Source organism: Bubalus bubalis, chromosome 19, assembly GCF_019923935.1.
Source record: "Bubalus bubalis isolate 160015118507 breed Murrah chromosome 19, NDDB_SH_1, whole genome shotgun sequence".
Classification (NCBI taxonomy): domain Eukaryota; kingdom Metazoa; phylum Chordata; class Mammalia; order Artiodactyla; family Bovidae; genus Bubalus; species Bubalus bubalis.
Genome location: NC_059175.1, coordinates 9,728,643 through 9,751,540, shown reverse-complemented (window position 1 = coordinate 9,751,540; position 22,898 = coordinate 9,728,643). Strand labels below are relative to the sequence as shown.

Sequence of the window (22,898 nt, the reverse complement as noted above, 5' to 3'; positions counted from 1 at the left end):
GAAGTATCGTTTCTGTGGACACGCACACACGTGCCCAGCCTGGAGACAAACAGCATTAACACCTGGTGTGCATTAACACACTAGTGTATATACCGTTAACACCTACACTGTTTTCATGCAAATGCGGATCAGACACACTTTTTTGTTTGTTTTAGAAAAATGGAATCTTGTGTTTTATAACCTCCTTCTCCCCCTCCCCCACTGCCCTTAATGTATCTTGAACATTTAAGTGAGAGAATAATAACAGTGGCTAAGAGCCTGGTCCCCTGTTAAAGAGCTTATCAAAACAGCTCTGCCACGTACTGGTAGTTGTGTGACCGCAGACAACTGACCTCATTGCTGTGCTTCAGTTTCCTCACTGGTCAGCGAGGATCCTAGTAGGATCTATAGCAGAAGGTAGTCCTGAGGGCTGAATGAGTTAGCATTTCCGAAGCTCCTAGGAGAGGCTGGTACGTGGTTAAGTGCTACGTAAGTGTTAGCTGCTGTTCTCTTTCTATATCAATAAGTATATCTGTACAATATCTTCAAAGATAAATGTGTTCCTTTGTGTGGCTATATTGTGTCAATCCCCAAAGTGTTCACACTAGACTTTGTTTTAGCATTCTTCCTTTTGTAAACTTTATATCCAACACACATATTTGAAACGTTGACCCATTAAAGAAAAAAAAGTCTTTTCCTTTTCCATGTGTAACTATTCACATATGATTTTAAAAAAAGAAAACATTAATTCAAGCAGCATTCTTTTTTCCATTCAGGTCTCCATTCCTGGAATTATCACAGTTTGCGGGTTACCAGCTGTATGGTGATGAGGAGGTCCCTGCAGGTGGCGTTATTACAGGCATTGGGAGAGTGTCAGGGTGAGTATTCTGACCGTGCTCAGCCCCGTGAGTCAGGAAGCAGGCCGACAGGGCAGGGCATCCACCACTCACTGCTTTGCACATGAGTGTGTGAGTGTCATGCTAGTGATATTATTTAGATCTGAGGCTTCCTACCCAGATGTGTTAGAGTCATCTGTGGAGCTTCAGGGATAGAAAGTGAAGGGAAAAACCGCAAGCAGTGATCCTGGGGACCCAATCCAAACCTTCATACTTAATCAGAATCTCCAGGGTTTGGACTTGGCGTGGGTAGTTTTCCAAGGCTCTGCAGGTGGTCTCTTGCACATCTAGAGCAAAAAACCGCTGTCTTAGAGGAGTAGTTCTTGGAGTGTGGTCCCTGGGGAACATCAGCCTCAAGTGAGAACTTGTTAGAAGTGTCAATGGTCAGGTCTTCCCAAAAAGTACTAAGTCATATTCAGGGGGTAGAGCCCCGAAATCAGCATTTAAACAAGCTCTCCGGATTCTCCAGTGCTATCCTTTGAGAACTGCCATAGACTTAGGGCATCTTGATCGCTAGATATTACATTTGTTTGTGTGTATTTTGTATGCTCTCACACTGACCCTGCAGTCATCGTTCCTCGTACTGCAGTAAACACTCCTCACTGCCTAGTTGTCTTAATCTCCACCACAATCCTGTCAGAAGGGGTGCTATAATCATCACCATTCTGCAGGTAAGCAAACTGCCTTGGAGTGTTAAAATAACTTGCCAAAGATCAAGCCACTGGCAAAACTTGACTTTGAGATCAGGCAGCCTGATACAGTTGCATTTGACTCGGATTCTGATTTACGTGTGTGTCTCTCCACCTTCACCCCATGATTTGTGCCTTCACGGGAGGTGTGACTATAGTCGTTCACCATTATTGCTTCTTTCTCACTTCCTTCTTTAACTCCTAAACCTTACGCCCCAGTGATAAATCAAAGAGACAGAGGGGTAGGGACCAGAACACAGCCTTGCTTCATTCCACTGAAGATTTTAAACTTTGTATCAGTGTTCTTCTCAGACACCCATTCTCTGAGGCTCTCTATGAACATCAGTAGCCAGGGCTCAATATTGAGTGTATGCGCTTTAGCTCACAAGATTCCATGGAGGCAGGGGCCAAGACCAGACAGATTTTGTCTTTTCCCTGAAGCTGCTCTGGTGTTGGATAGTATGACTGGAAAAGAATTCACTTATTCAAAGCATCTAAAGTAGTACTTTGCTATAATTAAAGTGACCTTTCTTACATAATAATCATATGGTTGAATATGGTTAGCACCCTTTCTCTAGCAGATGATAGATGTTTAAACTAGTTTAAATAAAAAAAGATTTGTTGACTCTTAACTGATTTTGGGCCAAGCCAGATCTAGGAGCTCAAACAGCATCACCAGGCCACCAGGCTGGTTTTTGGTTTTGTTCCTAGGCAGTCTGTTCGAGCCTTGAGGCAGAGCTGGCCGTAGGCTTACCCAGCTTCTGCTCTATGAGCTTAGCAGCTGGGTTAAGAGGAGAGTTCCTGAGGGCACAGACCCAGGGCCAGGGCCCGTTGCTGAACCCACCACATGGACACTGAGTAGAAAGGCCTGGTCCTTGTGCTCACCTCTGAAGATGGATGGACTTTGGGGTCAGTCCTGCTAGAACCACATGGATTAAAAATAGAGAAGAAGCAGTTTCTGAAAGAAAATTTAGTTTTGTTGCCAATATAATAAATGGTGGATAGGCAAAATCAATAGGTGTCTAATACAGTGTATGTATTTTCGTTTTAGCCATGCCTTGTTGCATGCGAAATCTTACTTCCCCAAGCAGGGATCGAATCCATGCCCCATGCAGTGGAGGCATGGCTTCTTAACCACTGGACCACCAGAGGAGTCTCTAATATAGTGTTTTGTGGCCTTACTTTTCTTCTCATTCTGTACTACGTCTGTGCTTTTGTTCTGTTTTTTTGGCGGGGGAGCTGCACTAGGTCTTCATTGCTGCACGTGCTCTTTCTCTAGTTGCGGTGAGCGGGGTTATTTTCTCCAGTTGTGATGCACAGGTTTCTTATTGCAGTGGGTTCTCTGTTGCAGAACACAGTCTCTAGGATTGCAGGCTTCAGTAGTTGCGGCGCTGGGGCTCAACAGTTGTGGTCCGCATGCCCTAGAGCACGGGGTTAGTATTAGTAGTTGTGGCACACACATTTAGTTATCCCGGGGCACGTGGAATCCTCCCGGACCAGGGATCGAACCAGTGTCCCCTGCGTTGGAAGATGGTTTTTAAACCACTGGACCACAAGGGAAATCCTGTGATGTTTCCATAAAACAAGTAAAAGTTACTAGTAATGTCTCTTGTCCAAGGTTGATAGAGGCAAGTGACAGAGTCAGAAGTTCAGCCTCCCTGTGCCTGACTTCATAGCCTGGGCTCTTTCCTGCACCAGAACTTCTTAGTTTTTCTAATGCAGCACCCCCAGGAAAGGGAAGAGTGACCATACTCTGGAGGTGTGGGGTTATGGCCCAGCAGCCTGCCAAGAGCCTCAGTTCCTTTTGAAGTGATTTATTTAATATTAAAGTCATTAAAATGTATTTCCCACTCTATAAAATGTTAATTATAATGTGGGAAAATGCTTGCTATAACCTAGTGAATAAAATTGATACTCAGAGGAGAGGAACCACTTACCCTAATAAAAGAAATTTAACATTACCTAAGGTCATGGGCTCAGTTGCTGTTCTCTAGTTCATGTTCAACAAGAACTCAATAAGTTATTTTTTAGAATTCTAGAGAATATAAAGTGAGGTAACAAAAACATCATAAATATAAAGAAGATTAAATTTTGTGAAGACCACACTTCTCTCAAGTTTCGAGTGAGCCTCCAGCCCTCAGTTTTCCTGGCAGCACTCAGCAGGCTCTCTGGTGGCCCTCTTCATTCATTTTCCCACTTCTTGCTAGTTGCCTGGGGACCGTGGTACCCGACAAACTGGTTTTGGTGAGAAAGGGCCCCACTAATGACTCATTATAGTATATGCTTTCAAAAATACTATTTTAAAATTTGCACCTATTATTACTTTAAGCAAGATAAATGTTGTATTTTTAACTTCTTTTAGTTTTATAGAAAAGCATATGGAAGTAACATGAAGAACTTTTGAAAATATGAAACATAAATACTTTCGATGGCTCGATTTTCCCTTTTGAAAATTACCTTCCTGAAAGGAAATGCTGAAGTTTATCATGAGGGATCTTCTCGTCTCGAGACTTGGATTTGTTGTTGTTGTCGTCTTATCATGTTAGGACTGTTTCATTCAAAGAACATTGCAAAATGTGGCTTAGGTTGTTAGTTTTCCTCTGCTAACGTGGGGTGATGATTCTTTAAAAAAATCAGATATGAGTTTGTAAACTAATTAAAAGTGATTCATTTTATATAAATGAGTATATGAACAGTGATTAAAGCTCCTATACCATAAGATTGCCTACTAATGGCTATCATTAGTGGTATGTGTTAATACTGGAAATTGCCAGGTTGTATTGGGAGTGTCTTACAATGAGATGCAGTTGTTCTTTACTTTTTAAAAATCTCTCATATTCTCTCTCCAATGAAATTTTTGCCTTTCAGAGTAGAATGCATGATTGTTGCCAATGATGCCACAGTCAAAGGAGGAACCTACTATCCAGTAACTGTGAAGAAACACTTACGAGCACAAGAAATTGCAATGCAAAACAGGCTCCCCTGCATTTACTTGGGCAAGTTATAAGAACTGTAAAATATACTGTTATTCAGCTAGAGAAGTAAAAGATTGTTTAGAAGGATATATGACATTATCAGTGGGCATTTCAAGAAGAGCTATTGGTTTCTCTCATAATTTCAAAAGAAATACTTATTCTTTGTTAAAACCCTTGGGAGGAAAAGTAAATAAGAACTACCTATTATAACATCACTGAGGAGGAATCCCTGACACTATTTTGGGGTGTGCTATTTTTTCCTCTACATGAGTGGTGTTTTTTCCCTTCTATATATTTTTGTTTTTCTATTCATCGTAATGGATTCAAACTATGAAAAAATAATAGCTAATTATGAGTCTCTTGAGTGTCAGGTACTAGGTTAAATGCTTGAGTATGTACATAATTTGGGCAAACATAATTTAAAGAAATTTAATTTTCAGTGAAAGTAAATTTATATTTGGAATTAAAATACATTAATCATTAAGGATATTTTTTAAAGAACATAAAAGCAAAGCAGTTTAAAATTGGCACGTCCTGGATATTAGCTTAGTTTGTAAAAACACCAGTATCTGTTGTTCATTTCTGTGAATATTTGAACAGGTACAGATGAGATTTCTTTTTCCTATGAAAGTGAATTTACCTGATTGATTTAGAGTGTGAACTGCTTTGCACATATAGAAAACCACAAATGGGACCCTACAGCTTGCAACTGCTGTGCCCAACGCTGTAGGGAAAGCAGTTAAGGGTGTGGTGTTGTCTGTCTTCCTCATAGTGAATTGGAGACAGGATATAATGTATTAAACGTCAATAGAAGACTCATACTGATAGGTATAAGACTAGCTAGTTTTCTGTAACGTTGGCTCTGTACACTCACAGTATGTGCTGAACTAAGTGCTTTGCATGCACTAGTTCATGTCATCCTGGTAACGACCCTGTGGTACACTGCTGTTGCCTTCATTTCACAGGTGGAGAAACTGAGGCATAGAATGGCTCAGAAATGCTTCTGTGGTCACACAGCTGTGAAGTAATGAAATTCTGTTTTGAATTCAGCTGACATTCTTATCCACCACTGTTATCACAGTAAAAAGAGAAACAGAAGGCAATGTGTGATAAAATTATCCCATGAATTTGGTAGATGGTTTTTGGATTGTTTTTAAAGAGAGAGAGATCCATTTTCAGTTGAACTGGTTAAGGATTTTTTTGCGATTTCTGGGGCTAATCCTCAAATCAGAGAATGTCCTAAATAATTTCAAGTGGAATTTTGCATAGAGGTAGGACAGCCTAATATGTTTGAAGAAAGCAATACAATTTAGGGGGCTGTGTGGGAGGATTGGAGAAAGAGGCTGCAGAAGAGTTTAGAAAGATAGAGCAAATTTTTTTCTGTGAATGCAGTTAAGAACTGGTGCTATTATCATTGAGACAAGTCTTCCGGTGTATAGGATGTTTTGTTCATTGAGATATACTTATATCTGTTATTTCCCCTGTCTTCAGTTGACTCAGGAGGGGCAAACTTACCTCGACAAGCAGAGGTATTTCCAGATCGAGATCACTTTGGCCGCATATTCTACAATCAGGCAGTTATGTCTTCTAAAAGCATTACACAGGTAATTTCTTATTAATGAGATATGTTGCTTTTTGCATCAAATGTCTTTGCTAACCAGGTATTCTGAGATGACTTAAAAGAGAATTTTACTTTTTTGGCTATGCCATGCAGTTTATGGGGTCTTAGTTCCCTGACTGGGGATTGAACCTAGGCCCTTGGCATTGAGAGCATGGAATCCAAACCACTGGAATGCCAGGGAACTTCCAAAAGAGAATTTAATATACAATTTAGTCTTCAAGAAATCATCTGATAACCTTATGAGATTTCCCTTGTATGTTGTCTGTCTTTTTTCCCTTGTTGCTTTTAATATTTTATCTTTGTCTTTAATTTTTGTCCATTTGATTATTATGTGTCTTGGTGTGTTTCTCCTTTGGTTTATCCTGCTTGGGACTCTCTGTGCTTCTTGGACGTGGTTGACTATTTCCTTTTCCATGTTGGGGAAGTTTTCAGCTATTATCTCTTCAAATATTTTCTCAGGTCCTTTCTCTTTCTCTTCTGGGACCCATATAATATGAATGTTGGTGCATTTAATGTTGTCCCAGAGGTCTCTTAGGTTGTCTTCATTTCTTTACATTCTTTTTTCTGTGTTCTGTTTTGCAGCATTGATTTCTACCATTCTATCTTCAGGTCACTTATCCATTCTTCTGTCTCAGTTATTCTGCTATTGATTCCTTCTAGTATATCATTCATCTCTGTTCTTTAGTTCTTCTAGGTCTTTGGAAACATTTCTTGCATCTTCTCCATTCTTGTTACAAGATCCTGTATCATCTTCACTATCATTATTCTGAATTCTTTTTCTGGGAGGTTGCCTATTTCTACTTTGTTTAGTTGTTTTTCTGGGGATTTATCTTGTTCCTTCATCTGGGACATAATTCTATTTCTTTTCATTTTAGTTAGCCTTCTATGATTGTGGTATTAGTTCTGAGGCTGCTAGGATTGTAGTTCTTATTTCTTCTGTCTGCCTTCTGGTGGATGAGGATAAGAGGCTTATACAAGCTTCCTGATGGGAGGGACTGGCTGTGGGCAAAACTGTCTCTTAGTTTTCCCTGGTGGGCAGGGCCATGCTCAGTAAAACTTTAATACAGTTATCTGCTGATGGGTGGGGCTGTGCTCCCTCCCTGTTAGTTGTTTGGCTTGAAACTGACCAAGTCCTTGAGTCTAGAGACTCTGTGCTGTGTGTGCTAAGTCACTTTAGTCATATCCGACTCTTTGCGAGCCTATGGACTGTAGTCCGCCAGGCTCCTCTGTCCGTGGGATTCCCCAGGCAAGAGTACCGGAGTGGGTTGCCATTTCCTCCTCCAGGAGATCTTCCACCCAGGGATCGAACCGGTGTCCCTTATATCTCCTGCATAGACAGGTGGGCTTTTACCACTAGCGCCACCTGGGAGCCCCTTGAGGCTCTGTGATAGGGCTATTGGCATCCTCCAAGAGAACTTATGCTGAGACCCATCGCCCAGGGCTGCTGCTACCAGTGCCCTTCTCCCTGTGGCAGGCCACTGCCCACCCACGCCTCTGCAGGAGGCCCTCACACACTCAGGGGAGGTCTGACTCCGTCTCCTGTAGGGTCAGTGCTCCTTTCCCCTGGGACCTGGGCACACATCGCTTTGTTTCTGTTTCCCCCAGTCCTGTGGAGGTCCTGTAATCCAGTCCCGCTGGCCTTCAAAGTCAGATTCCCTGGTGATTCCCAGTCCCTTGGCAAGATCCCCAGGCTGGAGAGCCTGATGTGGGGTCTAGAACCTTCACAACTGTGCAAGAACTTCTTTGGTATTATTATTCTCCAGTTTGTGGTTCACGTACCCAGCAAGATTCGCATTTGATTTTATGGTGATTGTGCCCTTCCTACCATTTCATTGAAGCTTCTCCTTTGTCCTTGGATGTTGGGTATCTTTTTTTTGGTGGGTTCCGATGTTTTCCTGTTGATGGTTATTCAACAGCCAGTTATGATTTTGCTACTCTGGCAGAAGATGAGCACAGTCCTTGTACTCTGCCATCTTGAACCGATCTCAAGTACATGATAATTTCAAACTGTGATAAGTTTTATAAAGAAAAACAGAACTGGATAAAGAGACAAAGGATAGTCAATACACAATTTAGTCTTTTTCCACAGAAAGCCTAGTCAGATTAATCTACTAAATATGGGAATATTGTTATGCTGTAGTAAAAAAAAAAAAAGGTTAGTTCCAAAGGAAACAAGTTTTTAAAAAGGAAGGACACTGAGAAATTGATATTTTAGGATGATACTCTGCAGCAATTCTAGTATATGTATGAGGAGACATCCATAAGAATGTTACTTGTAGCATTATTTTTTGTAACAAAGGTTAAAGAACACAGTAAATGACCGTTCATGGGATAGTTACAATCTTCAGCTGTTCAAATGAATGAACTATGGATTAAATGTAAGACCAGAAACTATAAAACTCTTAGAGGAAAGCATAGGCAGAACACTCTTTGACATAAATCACATCAAGACCCTCTATGACCCACCTCCTAAAGTAATGGAAATAAAAACAAAAATAAACAAGTGAGAACTAATTAAACTCAAAAGCTTTTGCACAGTGAAGGAGACTATAAACAAAGTAAAAATATAACCCTCAATAGGAGAAAATAATAGCAAATGAAACAACTGACAAAGGATTAATTTCTAAAATATATGAGCAGCTCATTCAACTCAATACCAGAAAAACAAACAACCCAATCACAAAGTGGAAAGAGGACCTAAACAGATATTTCTCCAAAGAAGACATACAGGTGGCTAATAAACACATGAAGAGATACTCAATATCACTCATTATTAAAGAAATGCAAATCAAAACTACAATAAGATATCACCTCACACCACTTAGAATGGCTATCATCAAAAAATCTACAAACAGTAAATGCTGGAGAAGATGTGGAGAAAAGGGAACCCTCTTGCACTGTTGATGGGAATGCAAATTAATATAGCTGCTATGGTGAACAGTATGGAAATTTCTTAAAAAAACCAGGAATAAAACTACCAGCAATCCCACTACTGGGCATATATACCCTGAGAAAACCATAATTGAAAGAGACACATGTACTCCAGCGTTCATTGCAGCACTATTTACAATAGCTAGAAAATGGAAGCAACCTAGATGTTCATCGACAGATGAATATATAAAGAAGTTGTGGTGCATATATATAGTGAAGTATTACTCTGCCATAAAAAGGAATGCATTTGAGTCAGTTTTAATGAGGTGGATGAACCTAGAGCCTATTATACAGAGTGAGGTAAGTCAGAAAGAGAAAGACAAATATCGTATATTAACATATAGATACGGAATCTAGAAAGGTGGTACTGATGAACCTATCAGCAAGACGGTGATGGAGATGCTGACATAGAGAACATACTTGTGGACACAGTGGGGAAAGGAGAGGGTGGGACAAATTGAGAGAGTAGCATTGAAACATATACGTTACCATATCTAAAATCAGATAGCCACTGAAAATTTGTTGTATCATGCAGGGAGCTCAAATCCAGGGCTCTGTGACAACCTAGGGGGTGGGATGGGGTGGGAGGTAGGAGGGAGGTTCAAAAAGGAGAGAACATATGTACACCTGTGCCTGATTCATGTTGATGTATCGCAGAAACCATCACAATATTATAAAGCAAGTATCCTCCAACTAAAAATAAATTAAAAAAAAATAAAATGAACAAACTAGAATTGTATGCATCAACAGAAATAAGTCTCAAAGAATATATTGGGTTAAAAGAAAGTAAATATATAACCAGTTGCTCTGTATGCAAATGTTAAATATATCAAATAACCTATTATTTGTGTCTAAACAGGTACATGGGAAAGATACACTCAACTTTAGAACAGTGGTTACTTTTGAGGTGGGAGGGAGGAGAAAAAGGCCAGTAGGAGGTCTGTAGAGCCTTCAACTGTATCTGAAATATTTTATTCTTTAAAAAAAAATTCAGAAGTAAAGTTAGCCAAATGTCAAGATTTATTGAGACTGGGTATTAGGTGAAGAATATTAATTTTATTCTAATCTTTTTTGTATGTTTGAAATATTTAATAATACAGCTGCCATTCCTTTGGGTTTTTTGTTGTTATTGAATTTCTTAAGTTTTTAGTATTTTTATTAATACTCTAATTAGTCATCACCTGCAACTATTATATCTCTTCTTTATATTCTACCAATACAATGTATTGTTATTTTTATTCTATATTTTACTGTTACTGTTATGTGAGCTTCCCAGGTGACGCTGGTGGTGAAGAACCCTCCTGCCAATGCAGGAGACCTAAGAGATGCAAGTTCCATCCCTGGGGCCAGAAAGATCCCCTAGAGAAGGAAATGGCAATCCACTCCAGTATTCTTGCTTGGAAAACTTCAGAGGAGCCTGGTGGGCTAGATTACATGGGGTCGCAAAGAGTCAGACACGGCTAAGTGACTTAGCAGATTACTATTATGTGACGACCTTGCCTATCTCTATGCCTTGTTTATCTAAATAGAAACTTCAACTTTGTTCACTTTTGCACAGTCAGCCCTTCCATCCATTATCTGGTAAGAAATTCTTATTGTGATCTTTTGTCTTTTAGGAGAAATTTCTGGAGGCTAGATGTCTGAAATCAAGGTAGTGCCAGGGCCACGGTGCTTCACAAGGCTCTAAGAAAGACTCTGTTCATCTCCTTGGGTTTCCAATGGCTCCAGGTGTTCCCTTGGCATGTGGCCACATGACTCCAGTCTCTGTCTCAGTCTTCACATGGCCTTCTGCTCTGCGTCCCATCTCCTCCTTATAAGGACTCTTGTCACTGGATTACCCCTGGGTAATCCAGAATGATCTTATCTCAAGATCCTTAACTTAATTACATCTGCAAAGACCTCCCCCACCCCTTCAGTCTACCCCCCTTTCACCCCCCAGTAAGATCACATTCACAGGTTCCAGAGATTCGAGTGTGGACATTCAACCCACTGTAGACTTCTGCCACCTTGCATGCTTCTTCTGTGCTCTGGCTTTTGGTTCATGTAGCTTCTGTAGAAACCACAAAATATGTCAACCAACATCCAGCAAGTATTTATGGAGAAGCTGCTCTAAGCCAGGCCCTGCAATGGTGAATAAAACTAGGTAGAGTCTCTGCTCCTGTTGAACCTGAAGCTTAAAGAGTGTTTTAAAATCTGAGACTTTTACAATTAAAAGTGTCCTATATTTTTAATAAGCAATTATCTGCTTATCATAAAATAGTATGTCTGAGGCATTTGACTGAATGCCTTCAGTTTGCGTATTTAATTTTTGTTTCCTAAAATGTTTTACAAATTTTATTCATTTATTTATTTTTGACTGCACTGGGTCTTCATTGCTGTGTGGGTGTTCTCTACTTGCGGCAGGCGGGGCTGTTCTCTAGTTGGGCTGTGCCATGCCAGGGCCTCTCGTTGCCGTAGCTTCTCTTGTTGAGGATCACAGGCCCTAGAGTGCGGACTCGGTGGTTGTGGTACATGGGCTTAGCTGATCCACGGCATATGAAATCTTTCCAGACCAGGGATCAAACCCATGTTCCCTCTATTGGCGGGTGGATTCTTAACTGCTGGACCAAGAGGAAAGTCCGTATTTCCTAAAAATTTTAACATCAGTATTTCCTTAATTGAGCTCCTTCTCTTAGCATTTGTTTTTTTGTATTTCATGCCAGTAGGATGTTTGTGGTTAAGGTTTGCCTTCCTGTATTCTTTTTTTTTTAAATAAATATTTATTTATTTGACTGCCCTTAGTCAAATAGTTGCAGCACACAGGATCTTTTAGTTGTGGCGTATGGGATCTGGTTCCCTGACCAGGGATCTAATTCAGGCCCCCTGTATTAAGAGCATGGAGTCTTAGCCAATGGACCACCAGGGAAGTACCCCTATATTCTATGAAACTTGTCGAATTAAAAAAAATCTAATTGTTATCGTACACTAGCATCTAAGGTGCCTCTTCTAGTCTTTTCCTCAATGTATGAATGCTAAGCTGGTTATCTGCACTGAAGCTTTACTGAAAAACTCAAGATATTTGTGAGCACTATTCTATCTTGTTGACTTCCCCTTCATTTTTTTTTTTTTTAAAAGAACAAGTACTCCAAAAAATAAGGCCCAAAGAAAAGGACCTTTTCTAACTTCTGCTGTTCCATGAAGCTTTTCCTCCTCCCTGGATTACCAGACTTCTTACGATTTGGCCCAGTATCTTCATTCCTGACTGCTTAGTCTCCTAAAAACCTTGTTGCCCTCAGAAGTTCCTGCTAACATTAATCTCCTGGAGACCAGACTGTTTGTTTTGTCATTTTTCCCTTTGCTGAAGTTCTCCGTGTGTGTGTGTTAGTTGCTCAGTTCAGTTCAGATCAGTCGCTCAGTCGTGTCCGACTCTTTGCGACCCCATGAATTGCAGCATGCCAGGCCTCCCTGTCCATCACCAACTCCCGGAGTTCACTCAAACTCACGTCCATCGAGTCAGTGATGCCATCCAGCCATCTCATCCTCTGTCATCCCCTTCTCCTCCTGCCCCCAATCCCTCCCAGCATCAGGGTCTTTTCCAATGAGTCAACTCTTCACATGAGGTGGCCAAAGTACTGGAGTTTCAGCTTTAGCATCAGTCCTTCCAAAGAAATCCCAGGGCTGATCTCCTTTAGAATGGACTGGTTGGATCTCCTTGCAGTCCAAGGGACTCTCAAGAGTCTTCTCCAACACCACAGTTCAAAAGCATCAATTCTTAGGGGCTCAGCTTTCTTCACAGTCCAACTCTCACATCCATACATGACTACTGGAAAAACCATAGCCTTGACTAGACGGACCTTTGTTGGCAAAGTAATGTCTCTGCTTTTCAGTATGCTATCTAGGTTGGTTATAACTTTCCTTCCAAGGAGTAAGCGTCTTTTAATTTCATGGCTGCAATCACCATCTTCAGTGATTTTGGAGCCCCCCAAAATAAAGTCTGACACTGTTTCCACTGTTTCCCATCTATTTCCCATGAAGTATGGAAACAGATGCCATGATCTTCATTTTCTGAATGTTGAGCTTTAAGCCAACTTTTTCACTCTCCTCTTTCACTTTCGTCAAGAGGCTCTTTAGTTCCTCTTCACTTTCTGCCTTAAGGGTGGTGTCATCTGCATATCTGAGGTTATTGATATTTCTCCTGGCAATCTTGATTCCAGCTTGTGCTTCTTCCAGCCCAGTGTTTCTCATGATGTACTCTGCATATAAGTTAAATAAGCAGGGTGACATTATACAGCCTTGACGTACTCCTTTTCCTATTTGGAACCAGTCTGTTGTTCCATGTCCAGTTCTAACTGTTGCTTCCTGATTTGCATATAGGTTTCTCAAGAGGCCATTCAGGTGGTCTGGTATTCCCATCTCTTTCAGAATTTTCCACAGTGTGTTGTGATCCACACAGTCAAAGGCTTTGGCGTAGTCAATAAAGCAGAAGTAGATGTTTTTCTGGAACTCTCTTGCTTTTTCCATGATCCAGCAGATGTTGGCAATTTGATCTCTGGTTCCTCTGCCTTTTCTAAAACCAGCTTAAACATCTGGAAGTTCACGGTTCATGTATTGCTGAAGCCTGGCTTGGAGAATTTTGAGCATTACTTTACTAGCGTGTGAGATGAGTGCAATTGTGCAGTAGTTTGAGCATTCTTTGGCATTGCCTTTCTTTGGGATTGGAATAAAAACTGACCTTTTCCAGTCCTGTGGCCACTGCTGAGTTTTCCAAATTTGCTAGCATATTGAGTGCACACTTTCCCAGCATCATCTTTCAGGATTTGAAATAGCTCAACTGGAATACCATCACCTCCGCTAGCTTTGTTCGTAGTGATGCTTTCTAAGGCCCACTTGACTTCACATACCAGGATGTCTGGCTCTAGGTAAGTGATCACACAATCGTGATTATCTTGGTCGTGAAGATCTTTTTTGTACAGTTCTTCTGTGTATTCTTGCCACCTCTTCTTAATATCTTCTGCTTCTGTTAGGTCCATACCATTTCTGTCCTTTATCAAGCCCATCTTTGCATGAAATGTTCCCTTGGTATCTCTAATTTTCTTGACGGGATCTCTAGTCTTTCCCATTCTGTTGTTTTCCTCTATTTCTTTGCATTGATGGCTGAGGAAGGCTTTCTTATCTCTTCTTGCTATTCTTTGGAAGTCTGCATTCAGATGCTTATATCTTTCCTTTCCTCCTTTGCTTTTCGCTTCTCTTCTTTTCACAGCTATTTGTAAGGCCTCCCCAGACAGCCATTTTGCTTTTTTGCATTTCTTTTCCATGGGGATGGTCTTGATCCCTGTCTCCTGTACAATGTCACGAACCTCCATCCATAGTTCATCAGGCACTCTGTCTATCAGATCTAGTCCCTTAAACCTATTTCTCACTTCCACTGTATAATATAAGGGATTTGATTTAGGTCATACCTGAATGGTCTAGTGGTTTTCCCTACTTTCTTCAATTTAAGTCTGAATTTGGCAATAAGGAGTTCATGATCTGAGCCACAGTCAGCTCCTGGTCTTGTTTTTGCTGACTGTATAGAGCTTCTCCATTTTTGGCTGCAAAGAATATAATCAATCTGATTTCAGTGTTGACCATCTGGTGATGTCCATGTGTAGAGTCTTCTCTTGTGTTGTTGGAAGAGGGTGTTTGCTATGACCAGTGCATTCTCTTGGCAAAACTCTATTAGTCTTTGCCCTGCTTCATTCTGTATTCCAAGGCCAAATTTACCTGTTACTCCAGGTGTTTCTTGACTTCCTACTTTTGCACTCCAGTCCCCTATAATGAAAAGGACATCTTTTTGGGGTGTTAGTTCTAAAAGATCTTGTAGGTCTTCATAGAACTGTTCAACTTCAGCTTCTTCAGTGTTACTGGTTATGGCGTTACTGGGATGTAGACTTGGATTACTGTGATATTGAGTGGTTTGCCTTGGAAACAGAGATCATTCTGTCATTTTTGAGATTGCATCCAAGTACTGCATTTTGGACTCTTGTTGACCATGATGGCTACTCCATTTCTTCTAAGGGATTCGTGCCCGCAGTAGTAGATATATTGGTCATCTGAGTTAAATTCACCCATTCCAGTCCATTTTAGTTCACTGATCCCTAGACTGTCGATGTTCACTCTTGACGTCTCCTGTTTGACCACTTCCAATTTGCCTTGCTTCATGGACCTAACATTCCAGGTTCCTATGCAATATTGCTCTTTACAGCATTGGACCTTGCTTCTATCACCAGTCACATCCACAACTGGGTATTGTTTTTGCTTTGGCTCCATCCCTTTATTCTTTCTGGAGTTATTTCTCCACTGATCTCCAGTAGCATATTGGGCCTCTACTGACCTGGGGAGTTCCTCTTTCAGTATCCTATCATTTTGCCTTTTCATACTGTTCATGGGGTTCTCAAGGCAAGAATACTGAAGTGGTTTGCCATTCCCTTCTCCAATGGACCACATTCTGTCAGACTTCTCCACCATGACCTGCCTGTCTTGGGTTGCCCCACGGGCATGGCTTAGTTTCATCGAGTTAGAGAAGGCTGTGGTCCTAGTGTGATTAGATTGATTAGTTTTCTGTGATTATGGTTTCAGTGTGGCTGCCCTCTGAAGCCCTCTTGCAACACCTACTGTCTTATTTGGGTTTCTCTTACCTTGGACGTGGGATATCTCTTCACGGCTGCTCCAGCAAAGCGCAGCCGCTGCTCCTTACCTTGGACGAGGGGTATCTCCTCACCGCCGCCCCTCCTGACCTTCAACGTGGGATAGCTCCTCTAGGCCCTCCTGCACCCGCGCAGCCATCTAAGATGGATGGTGGCATCCATTTTAGATGCTACCTTTTCCAGGAAAACTTCTGAGAATCCCTTACTGGAAGTAATCTTTTCTTCACCCAACTCCCGTCCATAACTCTTGCACTTTGCCTTACTAGTGGCATTTATCCCTTTCATCTAGACGTATCCTGACTCATTTCCTTTACTAAACTCTATGCCACTTGGGATTAGAGACAATATTGGATTGTTTACATCCCAACACATTTATTTGTCTACCTAATAATTTATTAAAAGAGTGAAACTCTTTATGGCTATAAAGTGGTTCTGTTTCTTGTGTTTTAATCATTGGCAGGCAGATTCTTTTACCACTGGGCCATCTGGAAAATCCCATGTTTTATTATTTACTGTATTTAAGATATTAGCTTAGATGGATTGTTAAAAACAATCTTTTTTTTCTTGTATTTTACCGCATAAAGCAATCACTGTTGTAACTGCAGTTATGTTATATACGTTCATTTTGATAGTGATCTCTATGTGCTCTGCCGTGTCCGACTCTGTGCAATCCTGTGGACTGAAGCCGGCCAGGCTCCTCCGTCCATGGGATTCTCCAGACAAGAATACTGGAGTGGGTTGCCTTTTCCTTCTCCAGAGGATCTTCCCAAAAGAGGCATCGACCCTCATCTCCTGTGTCTCCTGTACTGACAGGTGGATTCTTTCCCACTGAACCACCTGGGAAGCCCAGTGAGCACTAACTTTCTATGTTGGTTCAATTCCTGTTTTCCTCCCCAAGATTGGTTTTTATTTAATATTATTAACCTTGACCATTTTAAATCCATTTATCCATTTCTAAGAAGTATGTCTCGTACAACGATATCTCTGTTATGTCCTATATTTTACAGCTGTAAAGATGTGACTAGATTCCTACAGATCTTCTAGATCCAATAATTTTGTTTTTGGACTCGAGAAAAAACAGTTAACTAGATACACTCTGTATTCTCTCCTGTTTCATTTTTCCTTACTTTCTCATAGGTTTTAGGACCCCTGACTTGTTTTTGAAGTTTAAAGACTTGGCATATTGGTGTCCATTAGTGTTTACTTTCTTTTGTGGCTCCCGCGTTGCCGACTTTTTAAGTGTGAGACTTCCAGTTCTCTTCAGAAGTGGGATCTTGGTGTTTCTTTTCTTCAGATCTTACATTACCATTAATTTTTATAGTCTAGTGAGAGTCTAGTCTGGACTGATCTTTGCTCTGATGCATTAATTCTCTGCCTTGTTTTACTGTGATCCTTACTACACCAGCAACAAGTGTTTCTGTTTTTATTAACAGTTTATTTCTTCTGATTCAGGCGTTACTCACCTAGCCATGCTGGTTGCAGCTCCTCAGGCCTTTCTTCCTTTTTTCTTCTTTGTATTTCTGCCCATTCTTCTTTTTGGAGATGTACCTGAAATTATTCTCAAATGTCCTTACTTTCCTCTTTTTCTTACCATTTCCTTCTTATCCCTTTTGGCTTAGCTTATTATTTTTGTAATTTATTTTCTTTGCTTCAGACCTTGGTAAATGTTTTGCGGGTCTTAGTTAGGATAAACACTGAGTAATATTTTTTAAATTCACTTGAACCTGCTCATGAAACCAGACAGGGTCAGGGGTAGAAGAAACCACTCTGTTTGATTGTTTTGAAGTTCTCTGATAAAAAGCTTGGAGCAGAAGCAGAATGTTCTGGGTAAGGTGGATTTTTTGTTTTCTATGTACATTTCATCCTATCCACTGGGCACAGATAAGCATGCATGTTCTAGGATCAACAGTGTGATCAGATGGTTTAGTTGATAATATTCTTAAATTCTAGACAGCTATTGACTTAATATGTGTGTATTATGGCTTTTATTTTTTTAATGGTAACTCTTTAGGTGCCTTGTGCTCAGTCGTGTCCTACTCTTTGTGACTCCATGGAGTGTAGCCTGCCAGGCTCCTTTGTCCATGGGATTTTCTGGGCAAAAACACTGGAGTGTGTTGCCATTTCCTTCTCCAGGGGATCTTCCCCACCCAAGGATAGAAGCAAATAGTGTGATACAGGCAGTATTTGCTTTCTGCATTACTTTGAAAGGAAAAAGGAATAAGATGAGAGATTAAAAAAAAATTATAGTTTAATGGCTTTTCCATCAAGCGGCTGAAAATCTCTGTCCCCAAGTTCTGTTACATTTATCAGAGAGAGCCTTTGAACTGCATGGTCTTCTGCAATTTTTCAGTGGAAAGATGGAGGTCTAAGGTTCACACAGCTTCTCAGAATTAGATGTAAAACCTCTTGACTTCATCTCAGAGACCCCGTCCACAGGGCAGGCTGCTGACCTACAATATGTAATTTGTTTTTGGTGCAGTGACAACCAGTCTCTGTTTGTGCAGACAAAGCCTAGAGGGTAATGCAGGTTTGTCTAAAGTTTTTCCAGCCTCTTCCTTCTGTTCTTTAGCCTCTCGTTTCCTTTCATTGACAGCTTTTGCTGTGCTGCCCGCGGCGGTGATGACGAGGATTGTTACTGTCAGTTGCACATCATTCTTAGCCTCCTTGCTGTTTTCTTGCTCTGGATTTAAGTTTTTGAGTCGCCATGGCCCTGCTGACCCTGCAAGAGGGGTCTCTTGGTTTGTCTGTGTCACAGAGCAGGCCCACCTCAAAGGTGAAGGAGTGGACAGCGGCCTCTCCGTGGAGCTGGCGGGAGGTCTCGTGTTCTCATGCAGATGAGGGGCGCTGTGATGTCTCTGCTGACGCGGTGCCTGGGCTGTGTCACCCACACAGCCAAAGCTATGCTGAGTGTGGCCCGAGCGGTTTGTGGCCACAGAGCTTCCTTATGTCCTTATAGTGTCCTCTTGGTAGAGAAAGCAGCAGAATCTCCTTTCTGGGGTTCTGGATCCCTTGTTCAGGGTGGCCCAGTGTGAGGTCTTCACTGTACTCTGGACAAATGCTTCGGGGCCTGGAAAGTCCTCGGGGCTGTTTGGGCCCTGGGGTCCCCACGCTCTGCGAGAAAAGCGGTAGGCACAGAGGCAGAGCTCTCGGTGCACGCTCACTCTATTTGTGAGTGAGTGAAGGACTCAGAATTAAATACAGAAGAGGAGATGGTGTGATACGGGTGACTTCGCTGTGTTCTTTTATTTCTATTTTCAGAATTTGCTTTAGCGATATTAAGTTTGTGTTGGATGCTTAGAACTAGAATAGCCTCTCTTTCTTACTGATGAAAAATGTGAGGATATTGATTCTTATATACTTAGTCACTCTAACTTGTGCTTTGTTTTAATTTTATAAGTTTTATAGAAAAGTAATTTATTAAGGTATATTTCACATACTATACAATTTACTCATTTAATATGTATAATTCAGTGGTTTTTAGGATATTTACAGGGTTGAATCAATTTTAAACAACTTTAAATGACTTTAAAACAACTTTAAATGACTCCAGAAGGAAATACCACACCCATTGGCAGTTAATCTCATTTTTTAACTTAGTCCCTCCAGGTAACCTATGGATGTGCCTCTTCTGGACATTTTGTATAGATGGAATTGCACAGTAAGTGGTCTTTTGTGACTGGTTTCTTTCACTTAGCATAATGGCTTCACAGTTTATCCCTGTCTTTCCCTTGGTTTCTCATCACTCTCTGGGGTGGTACAGAGTGCTAGTGCTGGTCTGGCTCCCACCTCTGGACTAGAGGAACAGTTCACAGATACTTAAAGAGCAACAGCAACAAAGCACTTCAAACACGGATTATCCCAGGTCTTCAGATGTGCTTCAGTTGCAGTCACATGCTGCTGCTGCTAAGTCGCTTCAGTCATGTCCGACTGCGACCCCAGAGACGGCAGCCCACCAGGCTCCCCCGTCCCTGGGATGCTCCAGGCAAGAACACTGGAGTGGGTTGCCATTTCCTTCTCCAATGCATGAAAGTGAAAAGTGAAAGTGAAGTCGCTCAGTCGTGTCCGACCCTCAGCGACCCCATGGACTGCAGCCTACCAGGCTCCTCCGTCCATGGGATTTTCCAGGCAAGAGTACTGCAGTGGGGTGCCATTGCCTTCTCTGCAGTCACATGAGGGAGATGGTTTTTGATCTCTGTATTAGTTCTCCATTACTGCAGAGCAAATTATCCCCAAACACAGCAGTTTAAAACAACAATGCTTATTGTCTTGCAGTTTCTATGGATTCAGGGTCTGAGCACAGCTTAGCTGGATCTTAGAGCTCTCCTCTTAGCTGGATCACGTGACTGACTGCATCCTCTCAAGGCTTCACCCCGTATCACTGGCTGATGGCAGGATTTGGTCCTCTGCAGGCCTTTCTTAGTTCCTTTTGAGCTGTTGTATGTTCTTTCTTACTGTGTGCCTCTCCATACAGCACATCACAGCATGTCAGCTGCTGCATTAGAGTGTGCAAGCAGGTGGGCAAGAGAGAGGCCAGCAAGACACAAGACATGGTCTCTCATACCCTGGGCACAGCAGTGACGTCCCATCACTCGCCATATTCTATTTGTTAGAGGCATATCACCAGACCCACCACACACTCAAGGCAATGGGATCATACAGGACGTGAATACCAAGAGTCTAGGATGATGAAGTGGGGTGGGGGGTGTTTTAGAAGTTGCCTGCCACAGTGTCCCACTCATTACTAAGCAAAGGTCTTCTCTATACGTTTGTGATGTCTTCTCTGGCTTTGGAGAAGTGGATTGTTGATTTCTTGATTATAGAGCTTCTGCAGAGAAAAGGCATCTGAAGTGTTCTTTGTTTTCGTTTTTCAGTCTCTCAGTCGTGTCTGACTCTTTGTGACCCCATGGACTACAGCATGCCAGGCTTCCCTGTCCTTCCCTATCTCTCAGTTTGCTCAAACTCATGTCCATTGAGTCACTGATGCCATCTAACCATCTTATCTTCTGTTGCCCCCTTCTCCTCCTGCCCTCAATCTTTCTAGCATCAAGGTGTTTTCCAACAAGTTGGCTCTTCGCATCAGATGGTCAAAATATTGGAGCTTCAGCTTCAGCATCAGTCCTTCCAATGAATAGTCAGGGTTGATTTCCTTTAGGATTGACTGGTTTGATCACCTTGCTGTCCAAGGTGTCTCAAGAGTCTTCAACACCACAGTTCAAAAGCATCAATTCTTTGGCATTCAGCTTTCTTCATAGTCCAACTCTCACATCCACACATGACCACTGGAAAAACCATAGCCTTGACTAGATGGACCTTTGTTGGCAAAGTAATATCTCTGCTTTTCAATATGCTATCTAGGTTGGTCATAACTTTCCTGCCGAGGAGTAAGTGTCTTTTAATTTCATGGCTGCAACCACCATCTTCAGTGGTTTTGGAGCCCCCCAAAATAAAGTCTGACACTGTTTCCACTGTTTCCCCATCTATTTCCCATGAAGTGATGGGACCAGATGCCATGATCTTAGTTATATGTATACATATATCTCTTCCTTCTTGGCCTCCCTCCCACATCTCCTGTCCCACTCCTCTAGGGCGTCACAGAGCTCAGCTGAGCTCCCTGTGCTACGCAGCAGCTTCCCATGAGCTTTTTTATACCATTTTACGCATGGTAGTGTATGTATGTCGATGCTACTCTATCAGTTCGTCCCGCCCTCCCCTCTCCTCCACCCCACCATGTCTGTTTTATCTGCATTTCTATTCCTTCCCTGCAAATAGGTTCATTAGTACCATTTGCCTCAGATTTTTAAAGAATTTATTTATCTACAATATCCCTTTCAAAATATTGTATTGATAGACCTGTTGGTTATTTGCATGTTTTTGCTATTATAAACATTGCTATGATGAATATTTCTTTGTACTCATGGGCAAGAGTTTTTCTAGCCATAGATATTTTAAAACAAACTTCTGCAGGGAGGTGGGGCAGGGGCAGGGGGAGAAATAGGTGAGGGAGATTAAGAGGTACAAACTTCCAGTTGTAAAATGAGTCATGGGTATGAAATGTACAGTGTGGGGAATACAGTCAGGAATTATGTGCTATCTTTATATGGTGACAGCCTGTGGCTGGACTTACTGTGGTGATCATTTTGACATGTATAGTGATACCAAATCCCTCTGTCATATTACAGTAACTAACATCGTGTTTAAGTTGATTATACTTCAAAACCAACCAACCAACCAAACAAACCCAGAGAAAAAGAGATCAGATTTATAGTTACCAGAGACGAGGGATTGGGCAGAAAGGGAACTGGATGACAGTGGTCAAAAAGTACAAACTTATAAGATGAGTAAGTAATGTGATATAATGTGCAATATGAATAATATAATTAACGCTATTCTATGTTATGTGTGAAAGCCATTCAGAGTAAATCCTAAGAGGTTTTTTCATCATAAGAAAAACATTTTTCTTCCATTTTAAAAATTTTAGGGATTTCCCTGGCAGTCCACGGCTCAGACTCCATGCTTCCATTGCAGGGGGCATGGGTTCGATCCCTGGTCAGGGAACCAAGAATCCCATACACTGCATGGTGCAGCAAAAATAAAAGTGATATCTAAATGAGACGGTGGATATTTTCTAAACCTACTAAGATAACCTTTCATGATACATGGAAGTCAAGTCATTATGCTGTACACCTTAAATTTAGGCAGCACTGTGTGTCAATTAGATTCCAATAAAACTGAAAGAAAAAGACTTCTCAGTGACTGATAAGCAGACAAGCAAAGCAGGAAGTGATAAACATTTCTGTTATATATTGACAAAGAAATGCTACAGCTGTTTTTAATAACATTACATGAAATAGGAGAAAATGCCTTTTGTGACAGCCATCTAAATAGAAGGCAGCACATGAGTTAACAAGACAGCCATCTACATAGAAAATGTTAACTCATGCTGCCTTTTGCTTTTGGATTAATAATAGTGTGGCTTTTTTCTTTTCCAAAGTAGGTATTTATATGACTAGAAGGAAAACTGATGGAATATTGGAATTAGTAAAACTACTTTCATATGGTAATTTAAGAAAATATTCACTACATACTTCTCTTATTTTTCTTTGTGGTAGTATTTATTCCTATCTAGGACTAATCAGCAAAAT

General features: G+C 41.2%; 1 protein-coding gene across 1 annotated transcript in view; it reads left to right on the top strand.

Moving 5' to 3' along the window:
• Positions 1–22,898, top strand: part of MCCC2 (methylcrotonyl-CoA carboxylase subunit 2) — a 78,073-nt gene that overhangs the window by 18,408 nt on the left and 36,767 nt on the right. The window contains exons 4-6 of the mRNA XM_006078192.4: positions 756–857; positions 4,433–4,560; positions 6,031–6,143. Coding sequence (XP_006078254.1) covers positions 756–857; positions 4,433–4,560; positions 6,031–6,143 — 343 coding nt within the window. The remainder of the gene's footprint in view (positions 1–755; positions 858–4,432; positions 4,561–6,030; positions 6,144–22,898) is intronic.